This window comes from Kryptolebias marmoratus, linkage group LG8 (genome assembly GCF_001649575.2).
Source record: "Kryptolebias marmoratus isolate JLee-2015 linkage group LG8, ASM164957v2, whole genome shotgun sequence".
Taxonomy (NCBI): domain Eukaryota; kingdom Metazoa; phylum Chordata; class Actinopteri; order Cyprinodontiformes; family Rivulidae; genus Kryptolebias; species Kryptolebias marmoratus.
This window is the reverse complement of record NC_051437.1, coordinates 9857006-9876529: the sequence shown is the minus strand read 5'-3', so window position 1 is coordinate 9876529 and position 19524 is coordinate 9857006. Positions and strand designations below refer to the sequence as shown.

General features: G+C 42.0%; 2 protein-coding genes across 2 annotated transcripts in view; both read right to left on the bottom strand.

Annotated features, from left to right (window-relative positions):
- The window catches only part of LOC108231955 (F-box only protein 6), a 5826-nt gene extending 1557 nt beyond the window's left edge, over nucleotides 1–4269 (bottom strand). The window contains exons 1-4 of the mRNA XM_017409399.3: nucleotides 4100–4269; nucleotides 3825–3946; nucleotides 257–506; nucleotides 27–141 (exon numbers count right to left, since the gene is read on the bottom strand). Of these exons, the coding sequence (XP_017264888.1) occupies nucleotides 27–141; nucleotides 257–506; nucleotides 3825–3911 (452 nt within the window). The 5' untranslated portion in view covers nucleotides 3912–3946; nucleotides 4100–4269. The remainder of the gene's footprint in view (nucleotides 1–26; nucleotides 142–256; nucleotides 507–3824; nucleotides 3947–4099) is intronic.
- A 6061-nt stretch (nucleotides 4270–10330) lies between these two features.
- On the bottom strand, nucleotides 10331–19232 carry LOC108231943 (F-box only protein 6). The gene is made up of 8 exons (XM_017409384.3): nucleotides 19061–19232; nucleotides 16285–16436; nucleotides 15070–15219; nucleotides 13882–14110; nucleotides 12845–12959; nucleotides 12606–12701; nucleotides 10854–10989; nucleotides 10331–10757 (listed from the first exon to the last, which is right to left on the bottom strand). Exons 1-8 carry the CDS (start codon nucleotides 19158–19160, stop codon nucleotides 10536–10538), a joined length of 1200 nt encoding a protein of 399 aa, XP_017264873.1. The 5' UTR covers nucleotides 19161–19232; the 3' UTR covers nucleotides 10331–10535.
- Between the last annotated feature and the right edge of the window lie 292 nt (nucleotides 19233–19524).

Genomic DNA, 19524 nt, shown 5'->3' with positions numbered 1-19524 from the left:
GGTGTCACTGCCGGTAAATCACTCACCTGAAAGAGGTCACAAAGTTCTTCTGGACCGCCTCGTTTGGATGTGGCACAATAGATCGCTCGATTTTCCACCTGTCGCCACCGTTGAGCAAAATCGTCCAACCTCGAAGCTCATCTTACGAAACCAAATGCAAGAGAGAAATTATCTTTTTTTTTGTTTTTTTTTTCCCCTGCTTAGCAACAAAATTAAGCCGCCGCCACGGCATTCTGTAAACTGTTCGGCGTTTCACCTTCCCCTCTCGGATTCTTGAGAAGATTTCGTCTTTTCTTGCATAAGAAGTAAAACAGCCTCCAGTCATGGGGCACCCTGGAAGCGCCGTGGATGTGGTAGCCCTCCCTTCTGCACCTTTCTCTCCAGAACGACTCCAGGTCAGCGACTTCTCTCCACTGGCGGCACACCAAGCGGCACACGCAGACCACTCGATGGGGGGGCAGATTGAGGAAGATCTCCTCCAGGATGTCGGGAGGCAGGATGAAGGTCTGACAAGACAAAACAAAAACAGAAAGAAAAATCAGTTCTTATCATTGGCATTAGATTTGTGATCAATAGAGGGGTTCACGCAGCTGCACGCTGTCAGTACGACACAAAAATGTGAAAAAGAAAACGCAAAACATGACAACAGTGGCCCAGCTGCAGGGGCCAGTTTTACAGCTCAGTGGTACTTTACAGCTTCAGCTTTCAAACATTTCTGAAAACATTAAAAAAAAGTCAGAAATGAATATTTTCGTTCCGCAGAACTTTCTGTTTCAGTGTCTGAGGCACACACCTCCAAGCTTTGGAGTGGTCCCACCAGAGTAAAATGAAACCAGATGATTCAGACAGTCGAGAGGAAAGCCCCGTAAAGTCTCGGTATCAACGGTGAATCACTCGTCTCGACTAACACCGCGAAAAGACTCACGCTGAAGGTACTTCCCAGACTTATGGTGACTTTAACATGTGTTGCTAACTTTTTGGTTGATTGTCAAAAACAAAAAACAAAAAAAGCACCTTCCAATTAAAAAGATTTTAACCAGTATTCAGGGTATGAATAGTCAGCAGTCCTCTGTAGCCGTGTGTGCAGGAAGTGAGGGAGAATATGTTCAGATTAGATGGAAAAGACTAGATCTGGATAGTCTTCTAAAGGTTCGAGAGCAAACTGACAGGAAGTAGTACGGTGTGAAGACTCAGGGCTCCTGGCACAGTTTGGGGAGTCAAAAATATCAAGTAATAAAAGGATGGAAAGGTTTTGGTTTGCAGGAATGACGTAAAATGCCTTAAATAAATACAGGAATGGAATCAGAAATAATCACATTAGTGACTAAAGCAACAGCAGGAGTTTGTAACTGGGATGTTCGGAAATATTCAGCAGTAGAAATCATCACCCAGTCTTAAGCTTTTTTTTTTTTATTAAAGAAATTTTTGAAAAGTTAGATTGGGGAGGTTCAAAAGTTACAATGATGGGGCAACGGCAAGGGGGGCTTTTATTTCCTCTAGTGATGCAGATGAGGTGAATCACTGAGTTGCTGCAGCAGCTATCTGAGCTGCTGAGAACGCAATACCCAGGAGTAAAAATAGAACAACACAGAAAATGGTGCCATGGTGGATGGAAGGGTGTCACCAGGCTGTGGAAACCAAAAAAAATAAAATAATAAAACTGGAGCGTTCAGGCCCGTTAATAGAAACCCAGGACATGTAACAGTTGAACGATTCCGAGGAAACAAGGGCCGTGGTCAGGACATTACGTCAATGTAAAAACGAATTACACCTTCTGACAGGGGAAGATGTATAGTTTTGAAGAGGCTAGGAGGGCAGGCAGAAGGGTAAACCGGTATCCAGGTGTGTTCATTCGGAGGGATGAAGGAAACAATACAATAGATAAAAGATTTGGTTTGGCTGAGACGGTGAGAGCTTTTAGTAAAGCTAAACCAGCCGCTTCAGGAGAAGATTGGCTTTGTTATTCCATGCAAAGCAAGTGAGGAAAAACAGCTTCTGAAGATATAAGATCTTAATAACAAAGATGCAGTTTTTATCCCAAATAGAAAACCTAGTAAGGAGCCATCCAAACCTAGAAGCTACAGGCCTAAAACTTGTTCAAAAATCAAAAGAATGACAACAGAAAGATTATCAGGAGAGGAGAGGACTGATTGTGAGCATAATGGACTCAGCGGGAAGATTAGAAACTGAAATTAAAAAAAAAAAAACTGCAGGAAGGAGGAGGGGAGGAAATAGGCTGCATGAGATGGCAAGTGATATCAGATTTTATAACTGGGTTCGTTTTTATATGGTTGAAGAAAAATAAAATCGAGCAAAGATTGAACCTGAATAATTAATTCAGTGCACTGTCAGCAATGGTGCACCACAAGGCAGTGTGATTCGCCCCGTTACTTTTTTCTTTTATGACTGATGTCTTTTCCAGCGTATCAAAATGTACAGACAGAGCACCGTTTGTGGCTGGCGGTACCTCCGTGGAGACAAACACAACCTGGAGCTGAGAGGTCTCTGCTAGAAATTAGAAGGAAAACATCAAATTAAAAAAATAAAATAAAATGTAATCAGGCGATACATATTTCCTTGGATTACTTACAGATTTACACAACTGAAGCAAATAAAAATAAATAAAATAAAAACAGGGATGGCTGGATCTGGGGTGGCAACATCAACACGGAGAATCTGGATTAGCAGGAGGACGTCCATTTAAGACTACACACCGATAATAATCAGTTCAATTCAATTCAAAAATACTTTATTAAGCCCAAAGGGAAATTAAATGTTGTTGTAGCTCATAATCCTGGTTTTATTAAAGAGTTGATGGCTGTGGGCAGGAAGGGTCTCTTGTAGTGGTCTGTCCCGATTTGTCCTCGGTCCTGGTGTCTTCAAAGAGCCCCACCAGGTGAGTCTCGCTGGCGTCCTGCAGAGCCATGATGGCTGAGCTCTGGAAGCTCAGGTCGGTCTTGAAGTCTGGGCCGATCTTCTGGACCAGGTGCTAGAAGGGTAGTTTCTGGATGAGCAGCTCGGTGGACTTCTGGTAGTGGCGGATCTCCCTGAGAGCCACGGTACCGAGCCTGTAGCAGTGAGGCTTCTTCACGCCGCTGGTGGTCGGGGCGCTCCTGTGGGCAGCTTTGGTGGCGAGCTGCTTCCTGGGAGCTTCACCTCCGGTGGATTTATGGGCGGTCTGCTTGGTTTTGGCCATGACTGGAGTTCAGGGTTCTTTACATTTAACACCTGTTGTCATGGTAACGCATCATAACAAAATGTCCAAAAGTAAAAAAGCTTCAGTAAAAATCCTTCCAGCTGCACAGCATCCGATACCAAAGGAAGTAATCATCCAAAAAAAACGTGATTTACATCCAGAAAAAAAGAGGAATAAAGTTTTCAAAAGCAATATCTCAGAATGAATGGAAGAGAGCTGCTCCAACATGCAGCCACCATGAGCGGCGCAATTCTACAAGTGACCTTAATGGTAGAATTGAGGTCGAGATGTTCGGATTCACCTTCTGCTTGGGAAAGTCTGAGGTCTTATATTTTCCAAGGTTAAAATGTAATTAATAAAGTCCCTGAATCTGCTGGATTCGATGAATTGCAGGCTCTGTGTTAAACAGCAAATGATCTTTGGTATTTTTATGTCTGCGTTCCACATTTAAGGGTTACTTAATGGAAACAGCGTGAGGCATAGTTAGGATTGGGAATTCTGCAAAGAGGTTGTATTTAAATTTACTTTAAGGAGAGGGGGGTTTAAGATGTAATCTGCCTCCGGACCCACCCACCCACCTGTGCAGGTAATGGACAGATGTGTTTTGTGTGTCTTGGACAGGACTTACAGGGTGGCTGCTCGATGAGGAAGCACTGTGTGTTACACCCATGCTTCTAGTTTTCTCCTCCGTGTGAGACAAAACCAGACCCGACATGCTTCATGATGTCGCCTCCAGGAAGTGAGTCACGGCTTCAAAAAAAAAAAAAACAACCAAACACCACGAACACAGTTTTAGTCATATATGCTGGACAGCACAGGAGCAAGTGCAGCTGAAGCAGCCTGGTACATAAAATACTTTTTAATTTCATGATTGTTACACCTAAAGCTGCCTTTTAGTCTTACCTTTCATCCTCCCGCGCCACAGGACACTCGGGTTTACTACGACGGAAGTCAGCTTCCGAAAAAACAAAACCCCTGCTTATTTTGGGGGATAGATATCGATGCACGGAACTATATCTGCTGTGTGTGGATCCTCCAAGCTGGTTACATTTACGAGAACGTAAATTTTTTCTTCTTCTTTGAGTTTATTGGCTCTTGGCAAAAGAACCTAGAGGTGCTTTACCGCCACCTGTCGGACTGGAGGACTGTGGGGACATGCGGTTAAATAGAAATAAATGTAAAACCCACTATACTCTATCAAAAACATAATAATAATAATAATAATAATAATAACAACAACAACACTGGATTCTTTCTTCCAGGTTAGTCACAATTATTGCATGCTTTGTCTGTAGGAGGCTTGATAATGTTAATGTTTGTTTTGCCCTTAGAAGTGGCTGAAGGAGTTCTGCTCTTTCAATTTTATATGTCCAACCCTGAAGTAAAACATGTTGTTTCTGGTTGATTGCAGTCATCACAGGTAGATGCATACTATCTCATATAAAGTGTAGGTCAGATCTGCATGTCCGGGTCTTAAACACTTGACTATAGATGTTATATAAATGTCTTCTAGTGCTCTTGCCATGTTGCACACACATAAATCCAGCTTCTGCTCAGCGTCTGCTTTGCTTCAAGGAATGAGAACAATGACTTTCTCATTTCTTAGCTGAAGTTTAAAAAAGCATTACATTTTTTTTAAATGAAACTACACGTGCTGAGAGGTCATGGGACTATATTGCATTGATTACAATATAGCCACATACCACGTGTGAATAGGTCTTGTTGAAAGGCTGTTCCAGGGTCTCCCCACGATGCTAGGAATAATGCTACTCTGTCTCTCTACAAAACTGCCAGGATCGCTCCTCTCACTTTGGATACAACCAGTTGACCTCATGCAAACTCAAAATATGATCCCTATCAAACTCTGTCAAGTGCTGGAAATGCCGCCTAATGTGTCTATAGGTACTTTTGAACTAAACAGCTACAAGGAAGGGATTACTGATAGTTAATCTACGAAGCAGTTAAAATGACTTATATTTTTAAGTCTGAACCTGACTTATATTTTTGCTTTTGCACCACCAGGGGAAAGATGAGATTACAGTGATTTATACACGTGACATTCTCCGTCAGCAGTAACAATGGAGGGCACCTTAAATGGGGCTGTGTTGTTGGTCTTTGCTTTGATTTTAAAAGCAAATTTGCAAAGAGCGCAACAAGCATTCAGAAGGAGTTATAGGAGCCAAGACTTGTACAGCAGATCAGTCTACTTTGTGCTGCAAATGTTCAAAGAAGAGCCCATTACAGCAGTCGACGGCAGAATCAAGTAGATTCCGCTTCAGCAACGTGAATGCAATTTTAACAGCGCGGGTGCAAAGCGTTCTTCTTGCTTCACCAAAATATGCATCAGTCACATCTCCATAGGTCACTTAAGAATTCCTATTGAGCCAAGAAAGAACGTCCTCTGAAGCAGGAGCTCAAAAAGACCCAGTGAACCTAATTAATAAGAACTGAGCAGCCGCAGTACTAGCATGCAAAAACAAAAAACAAGGCAAACTACCTTTCAAGGACTGAAGCTGTCTTTTGCCTGCACTTGATCTAAAAGAAGCAGCTTCTTGTAAATCAAACCATTAGCATACCCACTGATGGTCTGCATGTGTACCAAAGAACATCCAAATCAGTTCCCATTCCTTCTGGGTGCTTAATTATTTTATTTATTTATTTTGTCAGTGAGCATATTTTCTGAATCATTGCTCATAAAGACTCACCTGTAAGACGTCACAAAGGTGCAGGACTTCAAGGACTTTGGGTCGACTGTCCAGGAAAACAGGGAGTGTGGTGAAGAGGTGAAGAAGAGAGTCCAGACAGGATGGAGTGGATGGAGAAAAGTTTCAGGAGAGATTTGTGACAAAAGGGTGGCAGCAAAGGTCAAAGCAAAGGTTTACAGACAGTGGTGAGAGCAGCCATGTTGTTTGGTTTGGAGACAGTGGGACGGACAAAAAGACAGGAGACAGAACTGGAAGTGACAGAGCTGAAGTTGTTGAGGTTCTCCTTGGGAGGGACAAGGATGGACAGGATTAGGAATGAGGACATCAGAGGTACAGCACAGGTTGAAGGACTGGGAGATAAAGTTAGAGATGGTTTGGACATGTGCAGAGGAGGGACAGTGAGTATATTGGTAGAAGGATGTTAGAGATGCAGCTGTCAGGAAAAAGACAAAGAGGAGACATATAGATGCAGTTAGAGAGGACATGGAGGTAGTTGGAGTGAGGACAGAGGACACAGAAGACAGAGTTAGATGGAGGAGGATGAGTCGCTGTGGTGACCCCTGAAAAGGGAACAGCTGAAAGAAAAAGAAGAAGAACTTAATTATAGAGTCATGTTGTGAATTTGCTGCAGTCTTGTTAGCTCTGTGTGTACTGGTGTGCCTTTAATAACTCACAGGCTCACTTGATTGTCAGGTTGCAGCAGATGAAGGAGCTCTGGGCCTGACTTTTGTGTTGGAGCTGTTTGTTGAACCCATGGCTCGACCTGTAAAGCTTTTGTCTCGGTTCCAAATGTACCAGTTTATCACCTGACACAATCGTTGGGTAACTTCCGGGATGTACAGCTCGTATGTTAATTTTCATTATGATATTTTCAGAAAGCGTAAGTGGATTATGAGTCAAAGAACGACACCAGTGGAAAAAGTCAGCATTGCATTGTTGCGTGCCTTCTTGCACTTGTTCATATCGTTATAATTCTGGAGTAAGTTGTTAGCTAAATACCTGCAGGGACAACTTTAGCCCCACGAAAAACACGTGTGTGCGTAACACAGTCATTTTCAACAGTGTGACTTTCTGCTGCCTGTTGAAAGTTGCAAAAAGGGTCCTGCGCCAGTTCTCGTACTTTCTCTTTCCTAAAAAGAACTGCAGTGAGAGCAGGCGACCGGCTAAAGAAATGAAGAGTCGTACGGTATCAGAAAATTAGGAGGCTACAACAGCAGCTGGAGGAGCTGGAGCTGTTTTTTCTGTTCAACAACGATCAAACGGGACATTTTGCTTTTACAGCAGGTGGGTCTAATTAAACACTACACCGATCTGTTGTCAGTGCTGATGTATGCATCGTTGAAAACTAATTAAAAACGCATAGAAAGCCTAACATGTGCATTTAATGTAGAATGTAAACAATTACAAGCCAAGTCTTTTCACCAGGCGGAGTTGCCTATTTCAACACCTAGAATATATACAAGAGCACAGGTTTGTCATTCAGGTTGCAACGACTGCTTCTAGTTAAAAAGAAGGGAAGTGGGCTTCTGTTTTTAGGTGAAAAATTCAAGAAGTGCAGTTTCTTTACCTGTTAGGTCTTACGAATATAAACAAATGCAATATTGAATGCTAAAAAATATTTTAAAGCTTTTATAATGTTGTGCAGTTTATGTCTGACGAGGCGTATTATTTCATGTACGGCAAAGTTACATTTCAGCACATTTATATTTCATCATTGTTATTGCTGCTCAAGGAGGTTCTACAAGCTGTTGGATCGAGGCAGGATCTAGGTTTTCACAGTTTTTTTTTCAGTTTAGCTTTATTTTATTTAATAAGCAATGACATAGTGCAATCTGTTGTATGTCCTGATGGGAAACTCTTGAATTAAAAGAGGGTGGACTTTTGTTTTGCCATGACTGTTTGTTCCACCACTGGATAACTATAACTGTATTTAGAGCTAAGACTCGCAGAATTAATTTTTACAGAAACTTCCAACCATTGATGAGCTGCTGCTCCTCATGTACCTGTCAGTGGGCCTGCCTCTCAGGGATCTAGCAGAAAGGTTTGACTTTTTATCAGAGCTCACCTTCCACCAGAGGTTTCTGCTTCTCCTGACACGCAGGGGGTGCTTGACTGCACTGAAATATACTGCCAGTCACCAGCTTCTCCTCTCCTGGAAAGTGAGGTGGTTCCCAACTCTAAATTGCATGCTGCATTCGAGGTAATGACTGGTATGGTACCTCATGGTGCTGTGTTTGGGTTGTAAGCAGTGTCCGTAAGTGACTGGTCGTCACACAGCTTGTCACACCAGACGTGGCAATCATGGTGGACAAAGGGGTTTGCTGTTGACAACCTAGCCCCATAGAAGGTTTACTTGCCTGCTTTTTCCTTCGTAAAACACTGAAATGAGCAGGCAGGACGTCAGGGAGGCTCAGTCCATTGCACAGCTGAGGGTACATGTGAAGAGATGCATCAGGAGGATGAAGGAGAACAAGCTCTTTGACAGAGACGTACCACTTTCTGTGTGCTGAAGCATCAGTGAGCTTCTCAGTGAGCCACCACCAAAATGGACCACTGTGGCATGCGCTACACAACATAAAACAGCTCTGACTTGTGTCAATGTAATATTACCTTTGCATTTTATTTATAAATAGTTTAGTGAAATCATTTTAAGTACCGAAAAACTGCAGATGAACAATGTGATGAAATATCCTTTTGAGTCCTAGTCTATAATTGGACAGACTTGCCCATTTATTTTGAATTATTTGTGCCTGTAAATAATTTAAAATGTTTTGTCGTTGTATTATTTATGTAGAGGTTGATGCATTAAATGCTGCATAATAAAAGCTGAGCAAGACACTGAGGTGTCAGTCAAAAATGCATTAAAATCACATCTTTGCAAGCAAGCTAGATATTTAAAATAGATTAAAAAATATATATATTAGGCACAGCTGACTGTACTCAATGTACTCAAAAAAGGCCATTTCAAACACAAAACAATGCTTCTCATTAAAAAAGAACATTCTTTGGAAACTACTTTGCATGTTCAAATCCTGTATTGTTTTTTAAATGTATTATGAAAACCCATTAAGACATTAAAATAAATAAATTAAAAGAGAAAAAAGACCTTTCTTGAATAAAGTGTCACCCCTAAAATGGTTGCCATGCTAGAAAAAGAGTGTGGACACATGTACATACAGATTTTAAGAGAAAGTTTAATGAGCATATTGACAAATACAAACAAAACATTTCAGTGAATATGCAATATCAGCTCAGAAACCCAGGTTACACCACTTTAAAATCTTTTAAAAATGTTAAAACTACATTTTCCTGTACCAACTGACTGGCTTCTGAAAGTAAGGCTTTTGGTTTGTTTCCTTGCATTGCAGCATGTACTCCCTGACGTTACAGTGACTTGTAAATGCATTTCATGTAACATCATTAAAAATGCAGAAATGTTATAAGAAGATAAAATGAAGATTTTCTTTCTTGAAATGTGAAATAACAAAAGAGATTAAAAAAAAAATCTTGCAGAATGCACTTATTTTTACATTAGTAAACGTTAACAAGAAGCACTCAAAGAGCTCAAACCTCCATCAAGGCCACAGAGTGATAAAAAAAAAAATATTGCGATCCAGATCATAATCTGGACAACAGCACCAAAATGTGACAACCCCAACATTTCCTGAAAATTTCCTCAAAATCTGTTCTTTAGTTTTTACCTGATCTTTGCTAACAGACAGACAAACAACCAAAAACAGAACCTCCTTGGTGAAGGAAACAAACGGGTCACATGTAGGAGCAGAGACAAGGTTTTAACAAAGGGGTTACCTGTGACCTTGACCTTTGACCCCATGAATCTTGAAACAGGCATCTTCTCTGACCCATGAGGTGTCCATCTGTGCAGTTTGACATTCATACATTACACTGCTGCAGAGTTACAGCACAAGGTCAACTGGGATGTTGACTTTTGACCCCATGACCTTGAAATTATTGGTGATCACTCTTGACCTAAGAAGTCTCCAACTGTGCAGTTTAATTTTCCTTCGTTACATGGTTGCATAGTTAGAGCACAGGGTCATCTGTGACCTTGACCTTTGACCCCATCAACTTGAAATCAACAGTGATCACCCTCGACCCATGAGGTGTCCCGCTGTGGATTTTAACGTTCCAGTTATACAGCTGCAGAGTTAGAGCACAGACTTACAGATTATTATTGAGGATGAAGGTGGTTCTACAAGCTGCTGGACTTTGTTTTTCACACACAACGTTTCCATTTTATTAAATAATGACATGATAAAATCTGTTGCGTCTTCGTGTACACTCGATGTTGGATCTGAATAATTCTTTTTTAAAATTATAATTCTTTTTTATTATGGTCTACTACGTAAAACTCAAACTGAAAGAGGACCGGTGTTCTTTTTCCCATAGATACATACAAGCACAAAAAGGCGTTTCTTTTTTTTATTTAAATTTTTGTATTTTCTCTTTAAGGCTGAAATAATACACAGTTTTGCTGGGTAGTTATTATTATTATTATTGAAAAAAATCAAACGCTGACTTTAGTAGCTGCAGCCACTCTGTAATCTTTGTATTTTGTCCCTGGTGATGACAATCCAGTTTCTATCGTCTCTGCACAAAATTTACAGAAGTGATCAGGAAATGGTGCATGCGCGAGACGTCGCTTTTCTCATTTCGTCCTTGTCTGTTCTCCCCAAGCCTGTACCAACCGGCTTGTGCATCGCTGGGCATATCTCCACGCACGTCTGCGTGATGTGGACTCCAAAGAACCCTTTCCAAAATCGTGTATCTTTTCCTCCATGGATAAATCGAATGTATCTCACTCCTGGTCCGTAGTTTTGAAATATATGGGTCATCTGGAAAATAGTCGCAAGGTCTAGAGTTGATCTTGTACGTTTTTTTTTTTTTTTCACTTCACGTGACATTTAGTGGAGAGAATTTATTTTTTGTACCTGATTCCAGTGCTGATGGCCCCCGGCACCCAGGTAAACAGCTGGAGGAGAAAACACCTGGATACTCTCCATATTTTCATTGAGCAGATCCACATGGATGTGGTACTGGGAGCCACAATCCCAACGGGTAATTATCCTTAAACACAAGTAAAGACGCACGTCATCATGTAAACAACAACACCGCTGTTTTCTCAACCCAACGACGTCTGTGTGGCTATGCAAATACATGTGCTGAGCATAAATTGTGCTGAATGATCGTGTTTAACGATTGAATATCTCAGCGCTTTTTAATCAGCGCCTGAATATTAGCCTACCCTGGTTGAACACTTCTGCTCTTTTCCCCATAGCCTTGTGCTCTACGACTGACGTCATGGCTGATAAGGTACTAATTATTGATAACTACTTGTCAGAACATTATTTTTTTTTTAGGTGGAAGCTAATGATCCTGATTAGGCCCGCTTCACGCTGGATAAAGTCCCTGCTGTGCTCTCCATGACCTACACAACTTATATACTGTATCTGAACAAAGCTGCATTGCAGCAAAAACTCGGAAAACCTCCTTCAGTGTGAAGACGATCGTGAACCTGCTCTGTAAGTTCTTGGCACTCGCCAAATAGGTTTTCCCCACTGGTTTTCGAATCCCCAAGACACCCTCCTGCACTCTAACCGCGCTCCATGCGTCAGCAGCACCATCCCGCAATGATACTATCACGTACACCCATGATGGCACCAGCGTGACTCTCAGACTGCATCATCTGCTACAGGCTGGCACCAAGCTGGTGGGACATGACAGCCACACGTTGGCATTGTGGGGTTGTAGCTGTGGCATCAGACGGGCATGGCTAGTCCTGCTTCTCGAAGACCAAGCCACACCATTGCGACACCCCCCTCTCCAGTACCCGCCTGCCACCACAAAGATAAACCACCGCAGCCTCTCTACGGAGGTTTTGCACATTCTCAAAACCATCATGGGCAGCCTACTCTATTCTTAACACATTACTCTGCAAAGACCATTTTTACTTGGGCTTTTTTTTTTTTCTGTGTCAAAATCATCCAGTGTAAAGGAGGTTTCTCAATTAATCGTACTACAGGTTTAAGTAATAAATACGGACTGTTCAGCAATCAAGCTCCCACTTTTAAATGATACTCCATGGTGGGGGCTCCACTGAAGTCTTCCGCAGCGTTGGAAACAATCAGTCTGATTGTTGGGAACATAAAAAAAAAACCAATGACTCTTGTGTTTGACGCAGCACAGTGGGTACTAAATGCTGTTGGAGCACTAAGGAAGTGGAAGTGTTCAAAGAAAACAAGTTTTTTTTCTAAAGATTTCACACAAACTCCTTTCGTTTTAGGTTAGACTTTAGACTAAAGTCTCATCTTGCATCTGTACTGTATTGTGTGTTTGATCGAAAATAAATCAGTCAACTGCAGACTCAATCCTATGCCTTTAACATTCACAAAACGCCTGTGAATGAACTATCATTTCCTGGAGAAAACACACGTACATTTATACAGTAAGGACCCTGTGCACTGCTGTAATAGAGACATGGGATATAGTGGACGCACGTAGCAAACGGCTTCAAAAATAAACTTGATCCTCGTTGGAAAAAAACTTCAAATGTGAACAATGAAACGATTAAATCAGATGAAAATGCATGTTTCCAGATTAGTGCTTTCTTTGTTGTGGCCTTAATATGAATAATTTTAATGAATAAACAAGCTGTTACAATTTTTGTTTTCTTTTTTTCTCACCAGTCAGATATTCTGATGTCTGGCTGAAAGTGATCCATAAAGAATGGGTTGTAACCTTCCTCCTTCAGATCAATCATTTGTAACTTTTGTCCAATGCTGCAAGCAAAACAGACAAGTTGAATATATATATTTATAAATTATGACTGTATTATACAATTATATTTTAAATGTTCTATAAATACATGGTAGGAACAGAAGTGATTCTTATGTGGGCGCACTAATTCTCTTTGAGTACTCACTAAAAAGACGTCACAAAGGTCTTTCGGACTCTCTTATCTGGATGTGGAGCTGGCACATCCGTCACTCTCCAACCGTCCCCGCCGTTCTGCAGAATTTTCCAGTGATTCAACCGTTCTAAAAAAAAAATGAAAGTTTGGAAAAATCTAAGTTGATTGCATTGGTTTCTTTCTTATCAATTCAGTCGAGATTTATCGCCGGCAGCCGAGAGGTAAAAGGCAGGCATTCATGTGTTCACGTGGCTGTCTGTTAGAAAAATATAAAGAAACCACCTGGACGTACATCTGCAACCCAACTCAAGATGGCCGCCACAGCCAATTCTGCTCAGCGAACACAAAAATGGCTACGAACTCGGCCCATTTTATAGATACTGAGCTAAAGGTCGGTGTGGTAGTACCTGAGAGTCATCCTCCAAGCGCCAACAGATTGCCTGAGATTTTTTTTGTTCAAAACGTTGGCGACCCTGTTTGTCTGTTAGCGAAATATTTCATGAACCACTGCAGGGATTTTGCTGAAATTCTCGGAAGGTCGTCAGTGAAGGCACATCTACAGCTGATTAAATTTTAGAGTCAGTCTGATTCAAGATGGCCGCCACAACTGATCAACCTCAGCGAACACAAAAATAGCTACAACTCAGCCATATTTAGAGACAATGAGATAAAATTTGATGCGGTTGTAGCTGGCATACTCAGATGATCTTAGTTTGAAACTTTCCAGCGAACGCTCGGCCTTTACTTACCAAATGAAATCCAGCAGACAAGACAAAACAGCAAATATGACAATACATGGAAAATTCATCACAGCCGTAATAATTTGTTTTTGTTGGGTTGTTTGCTTTATTTTTCATTTGATAAAATCTTTATTGATCGACTTCCTGTAACATCCAACGACACCCACAAAGGCCACACACAATATCCTTTTTACATTGCATTTTATTGTCAGCGTTTTCATTTCTTATGCGACTCTTCCTGATGCAAACTGTTTTTTTAAGCATTTTTTGACAAGGATGGTGTATGTTTATGTTGCTGTTGTTGTTTACCTTCGCCTCGGGGGTTCCTGATAAAATTTCTCCTATTCTTGGACAGGAAGTAGAACAACCTCCAGTCTTCGGGGGTCTTGTACGCTTCACAAAGGCGATAACCTTCTCTTCTACACCTTTCTTTCCACAGAGAATTTCGGTCAGCCGCCTCCTTCCACAGGACGCACACTAACCGGCACTGATGAACCACCTCATGAGGAGGAAGATTCAGGAAGATCTCCTCCAGGATCTGAACAGACAAACACACAAAGACTTCAAAATCCAAGTAAAGTAGCTTTCAAAGTAGGGGACGTAACATGACAAAATGTGGAAAAAGCTCAAGAGGAGTGAAAAGTTTTTCAAGGCTCCATAGAAGGAGCAAAAGTGGGATTAATTAAAGAGAAGGCCCCTAATTAAACAAAAACTAGAACAAATTACTATCACTTTGGACAAACGGCAGTAAAAATGGCATTCCTTGAAACAGAAGAGATCACAGGATCTACATGCATTAAAACGTGTCGATCCGGCCCGTGGTAACATTTTATCTGGGCCCCCAAGATAACATTTAAATGTCATCTTGTTTTAAAAATCTGAGCCTAAGTAGTGAAGTCTTCTCGTGGAAGTGACTTTGAAGCCAAGAAATGAAATTTTAATTTTGAATTTTGATGCAGAAAGGGCAATTTAAGTGTCTGCTTCTGTGTATTTTGTCTTTTTTAGTATTTTCTTCTTGTTTCAAAGTAAATGTTAGAAGCCATGTGATTGGATTTTTGTTGATGGCTTTTTTAGCTGCTCTAATGGAGAATGCTGATGATGTCCTCTTATTTTTCTTTGTTCATTAAAGTATGTTTGTTCTAAATTCTATATAATGTGAAACTGGGGAAAGATATTAAATATTTCTATATGAATAATTTGACATTTTACATCTAAAACCAGGGTTAATATATGTATTTTTTTCAATAAATATCGATCGAGATTGACCCTCGGCTTCGATCAAGTTTTTAATTTTGGCCCCTTATGTTAAAATATGTAAATAAAGATTAAAGAGATGACAGGATCTCTTAATGCAACGAGCCACTGTGACTTTAAAAACAGGAAGGGATTACTTTGTGCAGCGGACGTAGTTTTCTGAAATCAGCTAGGATGGGTTCTGTTACAAGTGTTACTAGTTTAAATAGAGTAACTAGTGAAGCTAACATCTGGTTCACTTACGTCGACGTTCTGAAGCACGGCTGTAGCTGACTCAGGAGTTGGTTTAGAACGAGAACGGACACGTTTAGAAGGTCTGATTGCTGAAGGAACCTTCCAGGTCCACTTCCGGTTCGCTGTTCTCCTCCTTTGTGACACAGACGCTTCAGCCACCTAAACAGAAAGAAACAAAAAAGTCTGTCAAACCTTAGCCGTCTGAGTTCAGTACGCGACCACAGTCCTCCTTCCTCGAGCGAAAGAACCATCCCTCCTTTCCCATTTTTTGGCTTAACTTACTAAGATACAATGTCAGTCCAATGGAGTTATTTATCTCTACATCATTTTCAACCATTCATCCACCTCAAAGTTACAAATGATCATTTAAAGCAGTTAAAAATACCCCTGTTCCTGGTGTGTGTGTGTGTCCTGTGAAAACAGGACAACTTTGACCCACACGAGGGAAATGTTTATTTTTATTGAGAATTGGACATAAATAAACCATGTTACGTGTCATTTGCTGACAGTGAACTTTTGATAGCTACTCACTGGAAGCAAATCATTTAAGTTAGCAGCAGAAAAAAAAAAGTCAAAGAATGGGTCTGTAGGTCTGAGGACTGGGCCCAGGGTCTCCTACGTCTCAGACAGGAGCTCTAACCATTGGACTACTACAGCAGACATGGAAACAGGATTTACTAGAAAGTATTCCTCCATATATTATCTGAACAATTACTATGTGCTCATCAATGACGTAGATTCTGGTGCTCACAGTTATGGACTGTACCACTGTTAGAATGATGGGGGGGAGACATCATTTTTGAAAGGCATAAATATATCGTTTTGCCGAAATAAATGGTGGATTTACTTTCTGTTCGTTCTATTGCTAAAAGTTGTAGTTTCATCAAACGATTTATTTATGGGGGGAGGGGGGCAATCTTTGTTTTTCTAAACTTGCGAGGGAAAGGGGGTTCCACAAACACACACCCAAACTCCCCGGGATTTACGCCTTTGCGTGAGATATTTTGCTAACACACACACACACACACACACACAGAGAAACTTACATAATCGCCCGCCCTTCACGCCCTGTTTTCTGTTTATTAAGCCTCAGCACCAACTGAAGCAACGGGGGCTTTAACAGCAGGCAGGGACTACTTTCTGCAGCGGACGGAGATTTCTGAAACAAGCAGTGCGACCGGTTAACCCGGTGACGCGGCTCGGCTAACGTGTAGTTTTACTCACGTCGACGTCGCGGAGCGCGGCCGCAGCGGACTCGGGAGTCGGCGAAGCAGGACCGCAGACGTGTTTGGCAGGTGGAGTCGTTGGAGGAACCCACCAGTCCCACTTCCCGTACCACCTCCTCCTTTCCAGAGCGAACGCGTCAAACATGTCACCTTCGAAGAAACGGAGACACAAAACAAAAGCCTCCAGAGGCCCTCCTTCCCCGAGTCAAAGGACCCTCCCTCCTTTCCTCCTTTAGCTTAATTTACAGTAAGAACAGTCCTTCAGCTCATTCTCGGAAACTGGGTTTAATGCGTCATCCTGAAGTATCCCGGTGGGGCTTAAAGAGGGGAAGTTTGTATCTGGGAAATGATAGGGAAAGTATGCTAACATGTGCCCACATCTTCAAGTTCTTATTATAAAGCAGTTTTGGTCCAGGGGAACATCATTGTAATCCCAATTATGTTTGGAGGCCATGACAGTTATAGTGTTTGTATTCTTATTATCTTTTATTCCCTAAAGGAGCAGCTCAGAAGCTGTTCAGGAGTACTTCAGTCATTCTGAAGAGGGTTTCTGTGTGAAGGTCATACATGTTTATTAGCTTCTCAGTTTGGGATAAAGGAGAGTTTATCTCCAGCAAGAATGATGAGCTAACGGCTGGTCTGAGCACAGCTAAGACCCTAAATGGATCGTTGCTGTCTGAGAACAGTTCGGTTCGAGCAAATGCAACTTTTTTTATCGCTGTTAGTTTTGTGTTGCATGCAAATACTACAATCCAAGGGGTGCACAGTACAGAGGCTTACACAAACTCTGGATGCTTTAACCTAATTTAATTTTTCCATTTTTACCCAGATCTTGTCAAATTTGTTCGTCTAATGGTAAGATTAGATTAGTAATTCTTAGTAATTCTTTCCATAACAAACCAACCAACCTGCAGCCGAACATAAACGTCTGGTCTCTGTGTCTTTGTCCCCAGAATACAAGAGTCCAGGGGAAAAAGTTCCTCCCAGTTAGAGGAAATTTGCGTGCCTAATATTACTTCCAAATCAGAATAAACTGTCATCCAAACTACTTTGATCAGAGGACATGAGCATAACAAGTGAAGATGTTTTACTCCGTGGGCTCAACGGTATCTCCAGCAACTGGATGAGCCTGAATACTGTTTCCTTTGTGCAGGCGTAATAAAGCATCTACACAGGCTCTCCCAGCCGAAACGCCTCCATGTGTTAGAGCTAGAGAGCTTCCACTGTATCCCTCTTGGCTCCAAGTATCATTAGAGATGTTTCCCCTTCCCATTTTTGTTGAATATAAGCTATATTTAAATCTTTAACCTCCTGAGTATCCTTGTATAGCCTTGAGATTAGTTTGAATCCTTGATCTGTGTGGTAATACCACAGCAAAAAAAGAAATCCCTAAAGGCACTTCCAAAATGTCTTTGTCCTCAGGTATAAAGCTTTCCAAATGGTGCCAACATGCAGTTTTCTGAATATTTACAAGAGCAGCAGCATGTAGCACTTCTGGGGCTCGTGGCCAAAGCTCACATATGGTTTAAATGGCCCCGCAGTCAAAGATTGCAGCACCAAAAACAAGAAGCAAAAGCTCCCGAGGGGGTGAAACTGCTGGGCATTACAGTAAGTCACTCGGGACTGAGTCAAAAGACGCACAGCAACAGGAGCTGGCCCTGACGTCAGGTCTGTAGCAGCGGCAGTCGGAGCGTACGAGGTAGGGCGCATCGCAGCTGTGGAAGCAGCAGAACTAGCTGGATCCAGTGTCCGGGCACCGCCGCTTAGAGAGGCGCTGCTGCTGACCAGTAATCGGAAGGAGGCCAGTGTGACTGGTGACCTCATGAGTTTCAGATCAGCTGGGGGCCCCTGACTGGAATGACCCATGGGCCTTTGTAGCTGCTGTGGCATCGACTGCTACAGACTGGTCTGAGTCTTTGCATTGGGCGGTCTGGTCTAATTCCAGCTCGATATTTGGAAGAGACCCAGGGTTCCCTGAGTCATGCTGCAGATGTGACATCAGCAGACTGCAGGCCGCTGATCAGTTCCCAGATGTGTCACACTTCCAGTGACCGCTCCTTACCACCATTTCCTTTAGCACGACCCGTGCCCTGGTGCGAATGACAAGGTGCACTTATTCCTGTAGCCTTCTCTCGCTCTCTTTTAACTTTTTTTTTTTTTGATGAGAAGAAGTAGCACAAGCTCAGTGTTTTCCACTGTTGGGTGTCGCAAAAAAAAAATTTGACAAGATTCTCGCATCCTATATGATGATCCCACACACATCGAGGCGGCACTCTGCTGAAAGCCAACAGGGCTGGGCCTTACAATGCGAAAGGGACATCTGTTCACAAGCCTCCCCTCCGGCAGGCTCAGAACCATGTGAGACCGCACCAACGGACCCAAACACAGTTTCTTCCCCAGAACTGTGAAGAGTCTGCTGGGGCAACGACGAACCAGTCCCCCTGCATCCACAGTGGCTGCCACAGGAAGTGCTTTAAACTGTCATTGTAGCAAACGACGACATTAAAGTTTATTACTGTTAATATTATTTACACGAAGCACATGGATATCATAGGTTTTTGTGCCAATGAGAGCTTGTGTTTCGATTCTCCTTTAAAAGCAAAATGAATGTTTTTCAGCCTTTTCAATGTCATCGTTAAACCCAAATATTTCTGGACTGAGCTGGACCCCCGAAGTTTCAGCATCCTAACAACGTCTCTGGTGGGGGGAGAAAATTGAAACGCCCTAAAGTGTCTATTAAGGCGTTATGGTTTGGCAGTTTCATAAAAACTTACATCCAAGTTGAGAAACGCCGCTGAAGTTGTTGGAGCTGAAAGAACCTCCTGAAACAGGCTCTGATGTTTCTCCATGGCTCTCCTCTTCATTTTCTGACATGGAATCCAGTATCTTGCAAAAGCTCTGACTCGAGAAGTTTAGAGAGAGACAGAGAGAGAGGGAGAGAGAAGGGACCTGGCTCTGGGCAGTCGTTTTCAGTAAATCCCAGCCCACAGGATGTCATCGTTCACAGGAAGGGGAAGGTTACTGTTTTGACTCGAATCAAAAGAACAGAAAGTGTAAAAAAAAACTGAAGCACGAACATGTAAATCCCCCACCCCACATAAAAATAAAAAAACACTGCAAGCCAAAAATGATCCAAAGCTGTAGAATTCCCCACAAATAAATCGAGAACGAAAGATTGAACAGAGTAAACACGACTCAGCGTGCCAGCAGCAGCTGCCAGGTCTTTATGTTGAGCTAA